The 14,172-nt window shown below is 40.8% G+C and overlaps 1 protein-coding gene across 1 annotated transcript; it reads left to right on the forward strand.

Moving 5' to 3' along the window:
- The first annotated feature begins 1,560 nt into the window (after positions 1–1,560).
- lbh (limb bud and heart development) lies at positions 1,561–13,811 on the forward strand. Its single transcript, XM_005798325.3, has 3 exons — positions 1,561–1,782; positions 6,546–6,648; positions 12,152–13,811. The coding sequence occupies exons 1-3, from the start codon at positions 1,754–1,756 to the stop codon at positions 12,365–12,367; spliced, it is 348 nt and encodes a 115-aa protein (XP_005798382.1). The 5' UTR covers positions 1,561–1,753; the 3' UTR covers positions 12,368–13,811.
- The last annotated feature ends 361 nt before the right edge of the window (positions 13,812–14,172 follow it).

The raw sequence follows: 14,172 nt of genomic DNA on the forward strand, positions 1-14,172 counted from the left end.
AAGGTACTAAGTGTTTCAGCAGTTTTGTAGTTTTTTTGGGAATGTTTTCCATTGTTGAGCAACCCCCCCCCCCCCCCCTCCTCCAAAAGGGGGGGGGGGGGGGGTTCTGGTTCTTGCAGACAAGAACCAGAAGACCAGAGTGGCCTAGAAGGTGCGTACGACAATATATCTTTAATATATTTTGATGCTAAGCCCTTCAGTGATTTATAAACTAAGAGATGCATTTTAAAGTCTCTTCTCTGAACTGCAGGTACCCAGTGTGAGTACTTAGGAACTCGGATGATGTGCTCTGTTTTCCACGTTTTCCACGTGGCTTTTCAGAGCCATGCTGATCAGGTCACTGGATTATCTACCTTGTGTAAATATTGAATATCTCTGATTTAAAATGGGGAGGTATTATGTAAAATTGACTTTTTGAGTTTTACATGTTATGATTCATAACTCAAAAAAGTCGATGATAACTTATGATGTCATACCCTCTTCAAAAACACACCTGGAGTGTCGGTTTGGTTCTTAATGCATAACTGGGAAATCCTTGAATCTTCTGTAGCAGTGATTTGAGGGTACCTAAACACTTGCTTTAAAGCACTAGCAAATTTAAGGATGACAAATAAGCTACAGTAGTAGGCAGAATTTGAATCAGTCATATTTATAGTGCTAACTTTAACACAGCAGTCAAAATATTTGACCTGGTCATCAACTAGAGTAGCAAAACGCATAGGCTACAAGTTGTGGCTTTGAGCTACTAATGTTGAATTTTGGCTATCGAGTAGAAATAGCAAACAGCCACTGACATACCAAGTATATTGACTGAGGGCAAGCTGTAGCTAATGGGCCATGAGGAACAGGGTCGCCAATAGCTTTCAGACACAAGGTGGCAGTAGAGGCATCCCTACTTTTTTCACTGTCTGTTCTGAAAACTGCAAAGCACTTTCCTTCCTGGCCCAAAAGTACAGCAATGAGCAGAGGAAAGGGCAATTTTGAAAGTGCGTATGTCAGTAATGCTCTTTGGGTCACAACCGTAACATGAGTATGTCTGAGCAACGGAGGGGGAAAGTAAATTCCTTCATAAGATTTGACGACATTTAACAGATTGCAAAGGCAGCCTGTGATTTGTTTGTGCTTGACTTTTGCATGCACACTGAACAGCTGAATCTAGACATTGATTTGCCCTTGAAATATATTTGTGAATGAATCCGTCTCCTGCTCATTTGGATGAATGTCACGCATCACCTAACGGGCAAATCAGCGTGGTTTTGTCGTTCAAAAGGGGGTGGGGAGGTAAGACTTCCATTTTGTTGCCTTGGAGACTACAAATCAATTGCACGTTGCAGCTTCTTGCCTTCCATTCCCAATGAGCAGGCTGTGTCACTGCTTACGTCATCAGGGCCGAGGGCGGGGACCTGGGGATGCGGGGGGGAAGGAGGGGGGGTTACAAGCGCTCTGATTGGCGCAATCCTCAATGCGCTGCCATTGAGGATTTTGGGGCTTGTGGGGAGGGGAGGTGTGTCTCCGGCTGAACGCACCGCCTCTCGGATAAATACTGAACACAGCTGGTTTCTCCGATCAGACGCATCAATTGGCGGAACCGTGTTCGTTGTTCAGGCAGTCCGACTCGCTGCACTCGTTACTTTCGCTTTTTTTTTTTTTTTTTTTGCCGGAGCGTCATTTTCCGCTTAGGCACTCAAAAAAGTAAAAAATAGTTTGGAGAGAATTAATCAGATTTGACTGAACTGACAGCAGGTGTGAATTCATGTCTGTATTTGCACCGCAGATATACTGGTAAGTACTCGCATCTCTTCTAATGGCACCTGTTTGTCTCGCTTGTCTGGGCTTTTTGATGCCACTTTGTAGTTCTTGTATTTGAATAAGTGAAACTACTCGGATATGAAACATTGCACCGGTCGGGTGTTTGTAGGGAAACGACGAAAGAGGTGCTTGAGGTTGACTTTGTTTGGTGATTTCCCTCTGAATCAGCCACCTTTGTTGCTATACACCCACTCTTGTTTCCTTTGAGATTTTCTGCGGGGTGTTGCCCCTGAACTTGGAAAATTTCAGGGCAACACGGATCAAGGTGTAAACAAATTAAAGTATTACACCCCCCCCCCCACACACACACACACACGCCTCAACCACCCTCTTAACTTTTAAACTATTTACCAGCTTGATTAAACACGTCCACATGTGCCTTTTCAGAGACGTCACATTGGTTTAGCTTTTGCCATTTCGTTCTATTTTGTGCACAAAAGTTCACTTTGCCTTTCCTGTTTCGCCCTTTGTCTTCAAGTAGCTGCAGGTGCATTGAAACCTAGAGGCAGTGAGTGTTCATCAACACCATTTTAATTGTGTTTTGTTGCAAGAAAGTTGATTTCTGTGCTCTTGAACATCCCCCCCCCTTGTCAGGAGGATGTGCAAGTTGCTTTGAAATCATTTTGCAAGCACCATTAAAACCTCAGTAGGCTTCTGCCTGTCTCTATCAGGAAGTCGAGAATCTAGCTCTTTACTGTAACCACACTTTTTTTTTCCAGTCTTTGCTTGCTTGCACTTGGGACATGCTTCTCTTTTGTCATTTTATCTCTGTGAAAGCTCCATTTCCCCAGAGCAGGAGCATTTAATCTGAGTCGCATACCTGGAATGTTTGGGTGAATTAATTGAGCTCTGGTTGCCTGGCCTGATCACTTTTCTGGTTAGACGGGAAGCTTTTTCTCAATAGTTTTTTCTGACCCCAAAATTTATGACTGACACAAGGCAACACGTTTGTGAAGAATGTCCAATCCACTCTGTTTTAAAGTGGCAAACTTGGGGGTTGAGGAAAAGGGTTGGGGGTCTCTCCCAGCTGTACCTGCCAAGCAATGCAACGTTGTCAGTGTAAAGTACAAAGCGGGCCTGGAATGTCAGCAGCTTTGCCCATGCTGCCACACAAGTCAAGATTTATGATCATAGTAGCGAGAACCACCGGGTGGCTGAGGAGGAAACAATGTCAGCGATGCAGGATTCAAATTCCTCACTTGTAGAGAGATTGGTGCCGAGACTGCTCGGGTGACAAGCTCCATTACAAACAAACAAGGTGCCACCGAGCTGCCTTGGTCTTGTTTTACTCAAGATGTTAGAGGAAAACTGTGATTAGGACTTGAAGTGTATTTTAAAAGTATGACCAGAACAGACAGTCTGGGAAATTGTTTCAAGAGACCCTGATGTTTCTTTTGTGGGCAAGAGAACCTGTCTGTTAAAGATCAGTCGAGTTGTTGTTTCGGGAATGGGATTACAATGAAACATGTCGCCCACTTCCTCCTCATTGTGCTCCTTTATGTTTTTGTTTTTTCTAACTTTGAAAAAATGTTTAAAATTTTAGGTGATCTGGAGAATGAAAGTTTTTTTTTGTTTTTTGGGGGATTTTGGCTCAATTTTGCTACAGTGACATCACAAAATTCAGAACATTATCAGCCAAGAGCTGTTTTTATGGACAAAGGGCTCAAAATGTAGAATAATACAGTCATTGAATGGATATCCACTTTTTCCTGTTTAACTTTGTTTTGCATCCTATTGCAGGTTGCAATAGGATGCAACCACAAGACTGAACATGTAGTCAGTGGCCTAGGGTGCTGTGGAACTTGGAGGTCGGCAGCATCGATTGAATCAAAATGCAAAGACTTACTGCTATCTACCCCACCAGCCTGTTAAGCAGATCCAATGGATAGTGGGATCTGTCAGAGGCTTTTTCAAATTTGCCGTGATACAGACCGCTACAAGAGATCTCTGCTGCCATCACTATCTACAATAAAGAATTTGAATTGAGTTACGACAACATTTAATTTCCGTTTGGGATCAATAAAGCATCTTTAAATTTGAATTCAAATGTGGTCCTATGCTATATAGAACAGTGTCTATGTGGTGTCGCTTGTTGCAGAACTGCATTTAACTGCCTGCTGAGGACTCTGACGGCTCCTAATGTGTTCTCGTATTTAGTGTTCCTCTTTGGGACATGTCCTTCGTTTCTTGATGCTTGCAACGACACAACAGCATTTTGTTTCTTCCCAGGTCGACTCGTTGCTTGTGCACTCCCACTTCCTCCTCATTGTGCCCCTTTATGTTTTATTGGCCGATGTTCTGTTATTCTTAGCTGAGCAGGATGTTTATACGATCCAAGACCAGAAATATGACTGGCAAGGCCAGAGTGTTTATCTTTCTTTCTCTTCTCTCCCTCCCTTCCAATCTCGTCGTTGTCTCCTCAGGTCCTTGCTGTCAGTGTTCATCCCTTTGTCCTCCTCCCTTGCATGTCCCCACTTGGGGACCAATTTGAATTCAAAGACATCTACAATTCACCCCCACCCCTCAACTTCAAAAGCCTACAAAGCTGTGGTCTTTTATTTTTGGATATCCTCCTATTGTTTCAGTCTGTTGATCTGGCCTGTGCTGAAACAATTACTTGCAGAAAATCAGTCGGAAGCATTTTGCTTTTAACATTCCCCAGCCACATTGCAACCTGTTGTAAAAAAAAAATGGAAAAATTGAACGTGCCTTTGCTTCAGGGTTTATTGATCTCCTGAAATTGAGTGAATCATGTCACATGATTCACCCTGATCTGGATGACAGTGTGTTAATTTGTGCTCTTGATTATAGACTGCAACACAGGATATAGGTTTGATTTGTACTCAAGAAAATAAACTTGATGGGCGACTGACAGATTTATATACATAAAATTAACTAAATTATACACAGACTGATTCTGCTGAGTTCTTTAAAAAAAGATGTAATGGGGATTTTAATTTGGCTAATGAAAAATCTAGAATCATATACCAACTAAAGCCAAGCCTACACACACATAGTATTGAGCTATATTTGCTAATGGACTTAAGGTTTGTACAACACTAATCTGTGTATGCAAACAAGCACAGATAGCCAATTTGTAGTGAAACTGACAGGTGAATCTAGAATCCATCTCCCCTTCAGTCCTTAGCACTTCTGTGGCCTGTGACACAGAAGTGTCCTGGGCAAAGAGCCATATTGCCAATGTCAAAAAGACTTTTAAAGGGGTTGCTCATAAATGATATAGCTACAACATAAATCCTCTAATATCTTCACTCACTAGTTATGGCTGGAACTAGAAATACATCGCTTTCATGTTTATCACTTGAGGAGCAAGACACTTGCCACATCTACTAGTTTAAAAAAGCTAATGTTTCTACAGATCAAGTCTTCCTGCATTCAACAGTTGTCAGACAAGTAGTAGAAGTGCATTCCTAACAGACGACTCTACAAAGTTTTGGCATTGGTGTCATTCTTCTAGAGGTGTGTGCAATATTTTTCAATGTTTGTTCACATTTTACCATGCATATAGATGGTATGCTTCTATAAACACACATACTTTCACGCTCTACCTGATGCTCTTCCTGTTTGGGAAGTACCACTCCTGCTCAATATGAACTTTTGTAAAAATTGTAACAGACGGCGTGCTTCCATAGGTGTGTGTATAAGCCTGATGTCAGTCACAGCAACAACTGTTTTCTGATGTGTACCAAATTATGCATCAGAAATTTACTTCTTAGGCATAACTTGTTAATCAACATCAGTATGAAAAAGTTTTTTTCTTTTTACTGAAGCTTCGTTTATTTTTTTTCATTGAAAACTTTACAAAACTTATCTCCAACTTTGAGTCATAAGTAAAGCGAATAAAGCTCAGATGTTACACAAAACATATTTTAGGTTTTAAAATGTTATCTTCACCAGTTTCGATATTGTAAAAATTAGGTCAAGTGGAGCCCACACATCCTGTATCAGAGAAGTCCCCTGAAATATTATTATGATTTCATACATGCAAGCATCTTGTCAGGTTCCATTTACTTTGGCCCAAGAAGCCTTAGACACACAAACCACAACCCTGTGGCCACTGACTGACCACCAGGCTTTAAATAGAGACCGTGAGAAGGCCACTCAGCATCTTGTCTCAGGGCTCAAGTCTGTGCAGGGTCTGGTCTTAAAGTATATTTTTTTTCTACTTTTATCATAAAACACTAGAAAGCTCTAGGCATGAGTTTTAGGGGAAAAAAAAACCTATTTTGAAATAGAAAGTTTGTCCAAGCCTTGAGTGCATGAGGTTCCTCCTAATTCAAACACCGCAGCACGCCCCCAGCACACTCTCACAATGACTGTTCCAAGTCGCAAGAGCAAGAGCACATCTTTCTGTATTTAGAAACGGCTACCTTTTGCATACGACATGACGAGCGCTGCAGCTTTGCAGTGCATTAGAACAGCCAATCAGGGGCTGGATGTTTTGGTGTGTTGTGGTCAAGTTGCACAGAGAATAAACAAAACTGTAGACGCACACACAGGGAAGTGAATGCACTGAAGGTTCGGGCCCAATTATTTCATGGCATTCTGTGAAGGCCCAATTTTTTTTAATTAATTTTTTTATGACTCAGAACAAAATTGAAACTTCAGCATTGAAAGCTTTTAATGTGTCTGGTTGACAGTCTGATAACTCCTGAGTCTTTACATTTCCTCTGCACATGTAAAGACTCACTAAATCTCATCTTTCGCCCCTGCAGCCCAGTGTTTGTGCCCGTCCCAGATATGACTGAGGTGATGTTGAGCAACACCCCCATAGAGGATATGAGGCTCAGCCCAAGCAAGGACAGACTCTCCTTCCAGGTAATACTCGCACATGCGAACCAGACGGCGCTTCCTCCCTAAATGCCTCTCCTATGTGTTGTGAGGTTGAAATAAATTTCTGTTTGAATTCATCCAGTCATTATCATAAGCTGGATTGACATTAGAAATGTCAAGTAAGCAACAACTGATTGTGATGTATCATCAGAGAAAATTTGTGTAAAGCTTCATAAAATGTGTGGTTTTTTTTTAATCATTTGTAATATGTGCATTCGTTTACACAGAATGGCATAATAGAGGGCAGATTGGTAACAATCCCACTACTAGGAATATCTTCTTTATTTTGTTTGCAAAATGTGAAGTTGATGCCAACATTATTACAAATGTTGGCATTTGTAACATTTTGACCAAAATTTTGTTTGGTCTCCTGACCAAAACAAAATTTTTGTTTTGGTCAGGACCAGACTTAACATTAGTGACAAACTGAATCCTGCAGAGAAAATGGAAAAACGCCAGAGGTCCACTCATAATGGAAGCAGCCATCAGGTGGTCCTGACAAGCTGCTACCTGTGTCTTTGTCTTGCTGTCTGCTCAATGGGGTCATCTAATGACCAATGCTAATTTTAGCTGTTACACATTCCTCTTTTCTCTAGTCATGATCAGTGACTATTTGGATTAGGAGCAGAGCAAGCACTACACCAGGGGTGCCCAAGTCAGTCCTCGAGGGAAGGCATCCTGCCTGTTTTAGTTCTCTCCCTGGTAGTAACAACCTTTTCAGCATGTAAATGTTCTTCTTAGGCCTTCTAATGAGCCATCATTGGATCCAGGTGCGTTAAACCAGGGAGAGAACTAAAACATGCAGGATTCCGGCCCTCCAGAACCGACTTTGGTCACCCCTGCACCACACAATCTGAGTAAAATGTAAAATTTGAGCTTTACTAATTTAAACCTAGTAAAGTTTTAAATTACTAGTGGACATTTCAAACTGGCTTTAACTTGTAATGCTACTTGTGCCAATCTTGTCTAGAAGTAATTCATGTAAATGACAATGTCTTCATGCATATGTATGAGTATTACTCAAATGTTTAGCCTTCTGTTATCTGCTGAATTCACTACAACCTTTTACGAGTTTGAAATATTCCTAAGGCAAGTATTATTTGACCTCAGGTGGCAAAACGGCTCACTTTTGTACCCAAAGGTTGCATAAAACAACCTTTCTATGGTACCCAATACATAGGTACCCAATAGGTACAATACATAGGTACCCAATACATACATAGGGTACCCAATAGGTACAATACATAGGTACCCAATACGTACATAGGGTACCCAATAGGTACCTTTGTACCTACATAGGTTGTTCTATGCAACCTTTTGTACCAAAGGAAGAAAGTTACATTTTTGTATGCAACTTTAATACAAAAAATGCAAGTAATTGCAATTACTTGCAATTAATTGAGGGCAAGTAATTGCCCCCAATTACTTTGCAATTGAAGTATGCCCTCAATTGCCCTCAATGCAATTGAGGGCAATTGAGGGCATACTTTGCAATGCCCTCAATTGCAAAGTACATGCAGCTACTGAAGTCAGGTTCTCTGTTGCTGCGTGAAAGAGAACAGCTGACTTATCTGAAGTAAATGGTTTTCTTATGAGTAGCTTACATTTTATTTCTGGACTCATTTTTCACATACTATAATCATGTTTAAAAATGGCTGCTTTGCTGCAGTAGCAACTTCTGCATGGAAGAGTGATTTTGTTGGCACAACCTAATTTCCCTTGGCCATGGTGCTTTCATTGACTTCATAAAAATCAGATTTTTGATTGTTCTGATTTTTAAAAACAATCACTGATTTTTGAAACTAAACACCAAGCTGCTTAGTTTCAAATGTTTAAATCTTAAAGACAAAGAAGAATGAAACAGTCACTTATTGAAACTTGTTTTAAGCAAGGTGTGGGAAGTACAGCGCATCAGTAACAAAACTATTTATAAAGCTTTAAATAGTGAAAACGTCATGCAAATGTTACATTGTAGTGGTAAAGTCATATTCAGTGCAAGTGTGTGGCTGGTGACAAGTTCCAGATTTTTGGAAAGATGGCTGACATTTTAAGGAGATCTCGCATAATAATTTAACATTTAGAGCTGTTGATTCAGACATTTAAAAACTGTAAGCAGCTGCATGCTCAAGATGCATGCAGAAAGGATGTAGACTGACCCAGAGGAAGAGCCTCGCTTCCTATGACTCTTTAGTTTACACCCCAGCTGTTAGTCTGAGAGGAACAGAAGGAGAAGAAGCCAGCAGAAAAGGAACACCAGTTTGCCTCTTCTCTGCCTTCTTCACTGTGAATTTACCATCTCGGCCATTTGCCCGATGTCTCAGGCTTTCCTTAGAGAAGCTCTCTTTAAAGCAGGGTTGGTTTCACTAGTCATTTCCTCAATCTGACAACGACTTGAATGACATGAGCTTGATATTCCAGATGCTCTTGCACAAGTTTATTAAAGTGAATGTCGCCCATGGTCCTTCAAGAGGAAATTAAATTTGATGAAAATCTGCGCCGGAGTTATCCTCTCAAAAGGCGGCAGCATGATTCAGATGCCTCAGCCCCTTCCCTTGGAAAAGAAACGATCTTTTATGCGTTGGCCAACTCAACCAAAGGCAAACCCTTAAGAAGAAGAAGAAGAAGTACTTTATTCATCCCAGCAGGGAAATTATTTCGCAGTTACAGCAAGAATTTTTTATATACAGATTAACACACACACAATGGGAGCTGCGTCTGCAGGCAGCCAGCTGAGCCGGCGCCATCTTTGAAGGAGGACATGTGGCAAAGGTCATCGGGACCGGGAGTCAAACCCACGACGTCCGCGGGTCTAAGGCCTCCAAATGTGGGGCGTGCTAACCCCCTGCGCCACCACAGCATGCCCCCCCCAAAAAAATCCCCCCAAAATCCCATGAAAATCACATGTGCCACATGAAAACCACACATGTGGTTCACGCAACTTTTCACGTGTGAATGATGTGAATCACATGTAAAAGCACATGTATATGTGTGATTTTGCAATGTTTAGTGGTAAAATCACATGTGATTCCCAGGTGCATTCCATGTATATCACACGTGCATTACGTTTTATATGTGTATCACATGTGATGTACATTGATACATAAGATACCGTATGTCAAACCCATGTGGATCACATGGTATACACATTTGCAACACATGCAACAGGTGTGAAACAGTTGAAAATATATACAATTATAAAATAATGGGACCACCTTTTCTTTTACCATGAAAATATCCAATTTCTTCATATTATTCACTTTTCAAGATGAATATGAGGCCACATGTCAATCTCATATAATTTTCTAAGACATAACTACATACTAAAGTAAACTTGTAGCTGTGAATAAAGACTTCCAAGACCAGTCCTGAGAGGGAAAAACCTCAGGTAAAGCCTCAGCGACTGGTCCTTCACGTTGTTTCAGGACAGACTGTAGCATTTGACTGTGAACTCTCTGATTCTCCTTAATGTCTTCAAGGATGGTTAGAACACACACATGTTGGCATTAGTGGCTTTTATAGGGGTCTTCTTACCCCTATACTGTCACTGTCTGTGACAGTAACCACAGGTGAAGGTGCTGATGCTCAGGTGGGGAGTTTTCCTTCTTCAGTGCTGAAGGTGGTGAGGTCTCTGACTGTTCTGATGTTGCCTCATTCATTCCTCATCTGAGCTTTACTGGACCACTGGCCTTGAACAAAATGTAAAAATTAGACAAACAAAGCTCCTATGATCTTGAGTAAATTTTTTTGTAAGCAAGTAAGTCACTGTCCCGACTCTGCAGCTGACGCACATCAAGCATCGATGATGCAGGACAAAAAAAAGCAGATATTCCCTTTATTTACACATCATGACTGGATTCCATGTATAATTACAGCTTGCTGTGAACTTGTTTGGTAACCTAAAGTGCTGCTGATAAGAACATGCAACCTTAAATTACCCGAGTAGAGCTAAATTGTAAAGCATATTTATAGCTTTCCATTTGTTTTTGCTCCTAGTTTCTTGAGGAATTCAGGAAGAGTCAGACACAGCTGGATCTTTTTATCTCTTGTCTCACTCTGGCTCTCAGAATGCTTTCTTTCCACTCGGCTCTGTGCCCAGACAGCAAAAATTACCACCACCCCTACCCCCTCTAACCCCTTTTCTCAAACTCAACCCCTGTGACTTAGAGTGAAGTATGCAGGTCTAAAAATATTAATCTACTTTATCCAAACAAGAAAAAAAAAAATGCTGTTCTTGGACCAGGAGTGGCAGGCCGTCCCCTCGCCAGCGCCATTTCTCCTGTTCCTGAGAAAGTTGGAGGTTGAACAGAGGATTATGTAGTCTGTCAAACCAATTCTTATGCACTTCATTTCAGCTTCAAGCTTTTCAATTTAGCTTACTAACTTTAGACGATAGAAAGACCTTCAGTTCACAAAATGTTTTTAACCTGTTGAGATGCAACAATCAGATTTTTTTTTTTGCCAACTTTCACTATTTTCTTCCCCTCGAGAATCTTGCATGATTTAATTTTATTCCACTTGTAATCTACCTAATTAGAATTGTTTTGGTTCTGGTTCCTTTTTGGGCCAGTCGACTCTTTAAATATAACTCATTATGACCCTCTGATGAAAAGAGTGCTTGTGAGCGACCGTCTGCAGGTAGATGCGATTTACTGGAGTCATAATCATTTCACATATACCAGATGAAGGTGAATATATGAAAATTGTTATTGTCTGTTTAAAGTAGGTTTCTAAATCTATAGTTTTCATGTGGGATTTCCTTTGGAAAAGAAAACATCAAGTCATGTTGGCTGTTCATTCTGACTGCAAATTCAGATTATTTCTAAGTGGCTTCTTGTACCATTTGGCCTTCTTCTGCTCTAGTCTTCAAATGTTCAATTCATACTGAAAATGGTTTCCTTCAGTAACCACTTAAGCACTGAAGAATATTTGCACCACCTGACTTAATTATTGTGCATTTACTGGTTTAAACAAAAATCTGATTTGAGTTTCCAGTCAGCTAATTTCTCCATCTCTACTTTTTAGCCTTCATTGTCTTTGATATAAAAAGAAGACATTCTGTATTGCACAAAATGTACTCTGGGCTATTTACCAATGTGGAGACCTTTCACTTTGAGGTTGCATGGCACTGACTGACTGATTCTTGCATGCAAAAACAAATTGCTCAAGTATGAGGATAGCAAGATTACATTACCTGAAGGAATGTGGGATGGGCAAGAGCAGGTACAAATTTGTAATCAGTTCTCATCAGATGTTTAGTCAGCTCTCAGATATTTAGCCCTCTGCAGCTGCTCATAGTGCTTCTAGTTTTGCCATGAAAGGACAATTGGTGCTGATCGAAAATGCTGACCATCTCTTAATACCATAAGCAATGGTCTTATAGCTGAAGTAGAACTGACTCGTATTTCTAAATACCAGATGTTTTACTTGAGTAAACTCTATGCGAACTCCCTTTGATAAACGATTAATACTCCATGTCTTCTCTTCCCAGATATTTCCGGACCCCTCAGATTTCGACCGCTGCTGTAAGCTTAAAGATCGCCTCCCGTCCATCGTGGTTGAGCCGACGGAAGGAGAAGTGGAGAGCGGAGAGCTTCGCTGGCCTCCAGAGGAGTTTCTTGTCAGCGAGGAGGAAGAAGAGGATGAAGAGGAGCAAAACGATTGCAGCATGCAAAATGGACAGCCAGCACAGAATTCCCAGCACTAGAGGCTGGGTGGTTCAGCACCATGTTCACTTTGCTCTTTGGTTCTGAGGGACAGTATTTTTCACACACTGGTCACACTTCACTGGAGCACTCCAGCACATTCAGCTGACACGTCCAGTGTCTCGTGATGCTATCCCTTTACCCATGACAAATGCACACATGCATCAAAACTAAAACAAAAAATAAAATAAGAAAAAAAAAACTCACTTCTCACACAGAATACCTTCATTCTGTGTGGAAACATCACCAAAATGGTGGATAAAGTCTCCATCCCTCGCCTACTTCCTAGCGTGTCCATTAACACGTGTCAAGTCGTAGCTGATGCCCTGCTCAAGAGCAGCAGCTTAGTGCTTTATGAAGAAGCCCTTCCTCTACAAGTGACCCTGCTGCTCTGACTCCCAAATGGCCGGCATCATGACCCCAGAGTCTTTATACCTGTGTGCAGAGCAATTGTGGTACCTGTGGGAAGTTATTGTACAGTGCACTGTTTTTATTATTATTATTATTGCTATGATTATTATTGCCACTGCTGTCTATAGATTTGTGTCCTTGATGTGAATGTCGGTCGTCTTTGAGAAGTGGATGTATTGTGAAAAGAAAAAAAAAGTTACTTGGTTTGTTTATTCTGCACAGGATTTGCCTAGGATTTACTTTTGTAAGCGTATTTGTTGGTAAATGAAAGAAAATTGTAAGATGAAAGGTGTAACTGATTTGCTTTGCAGGCTTGATGTGCACTGAAACCAGAGTTATGCTATTAAATCCGTCATATTGGCCTCCAAGAAGCAGAGCTTGGATGACAAAGCAAAAATGTTCATGGGGGAGTTTTTTGTGGGAAGGGGAGCACTTGATAGATCAATGTACAGAGCCAATGAAGGATGTGCAAATACATGTTCTTAGTAAGCCAAACAGATGCTTGGTGATGTGATGACTTTACCATATTTTCTAGTCTTCCTCTTTTTTAAAAGCAGCCATACTTTTGATGTCATATGGTTCTGATTCACATCAAAATTTGGCAATACCTGAAGCAGTACTCTTCATTCACCGTTATGACTATTTACCAGAAGGTGTTTGGAAGTTTCTGTCTGTGTTTGTCTGTGTGTGGCTCTGTAATTTACAAATGACTTGTTTTCCAGGAGTCATAAGTTTGCAGTTAAAACAAGGTTTTAGGAAAATACCTTTTCTTTTTTGTGGAGAGTTTGATGTTACTGTTGTGGAAGCATGACTAATGTGCATCTCTTCTATCTTTCTCATGTGAGTGGCATTAGGGCTGTATACAGAACATCTTTGTCATGTCACATTTCCTACAGGTCCCCACGTTGTTTTTGTAAGCTCAGGGAGATCAGCCACCATCTTATCCTTGGTGTTATTTTCTCTTTTTTTTTTTTTTTCTTTTTGTATTTAGACCACTTTTCTCATTAATTATTCCAGAGATTGTAAATAAAAAAATTGAATTTGCTATACACTTTTGACTCTTTTTACTTGGTCTTTTCTGAAACTGGGTAATCCTCTGCATTCGAAGCAGTTTCCAGTAGCGCCGTGTAATTTTCCTCTTGTAAACCCCCACACACTCAGCTTTACCCCCACTCACCTTACCTGCAGTGGTTGGAGAAAAGCAGTCTTGCTTCCTGCTTGGCATCTTTCACACTGAGAACATCTCTCCCTCTATGAAAACAGATGCATCAAATGTGTGTATGTGTGTGTATATATAGAAGCGAGAGCAGCCACATGCTACTTCCTGTCTTCAGCTTGCACACAGTCTTTCTCCTACTTGCAGCAAAATCTCATTCCTGAACTCGGAATCGCTTTC

This window comes from Xiphophorus maculatus, chromosome 19 (genome assembly GCF_002775205.1).
Source record: "Xiphophorus maculatus strain JP 163 A chromosome 19, X_maculatus-5.0-male, whole genome shotgun sequence".
NCBI classification, from domain to species: domain Eukaryota; kingdom Metazoa; phylum Chordata; class Actinopteri; order Cyprinodontiformes; family Poeciliidae; genus Xiphophorus; species Xiphophorus maculatus.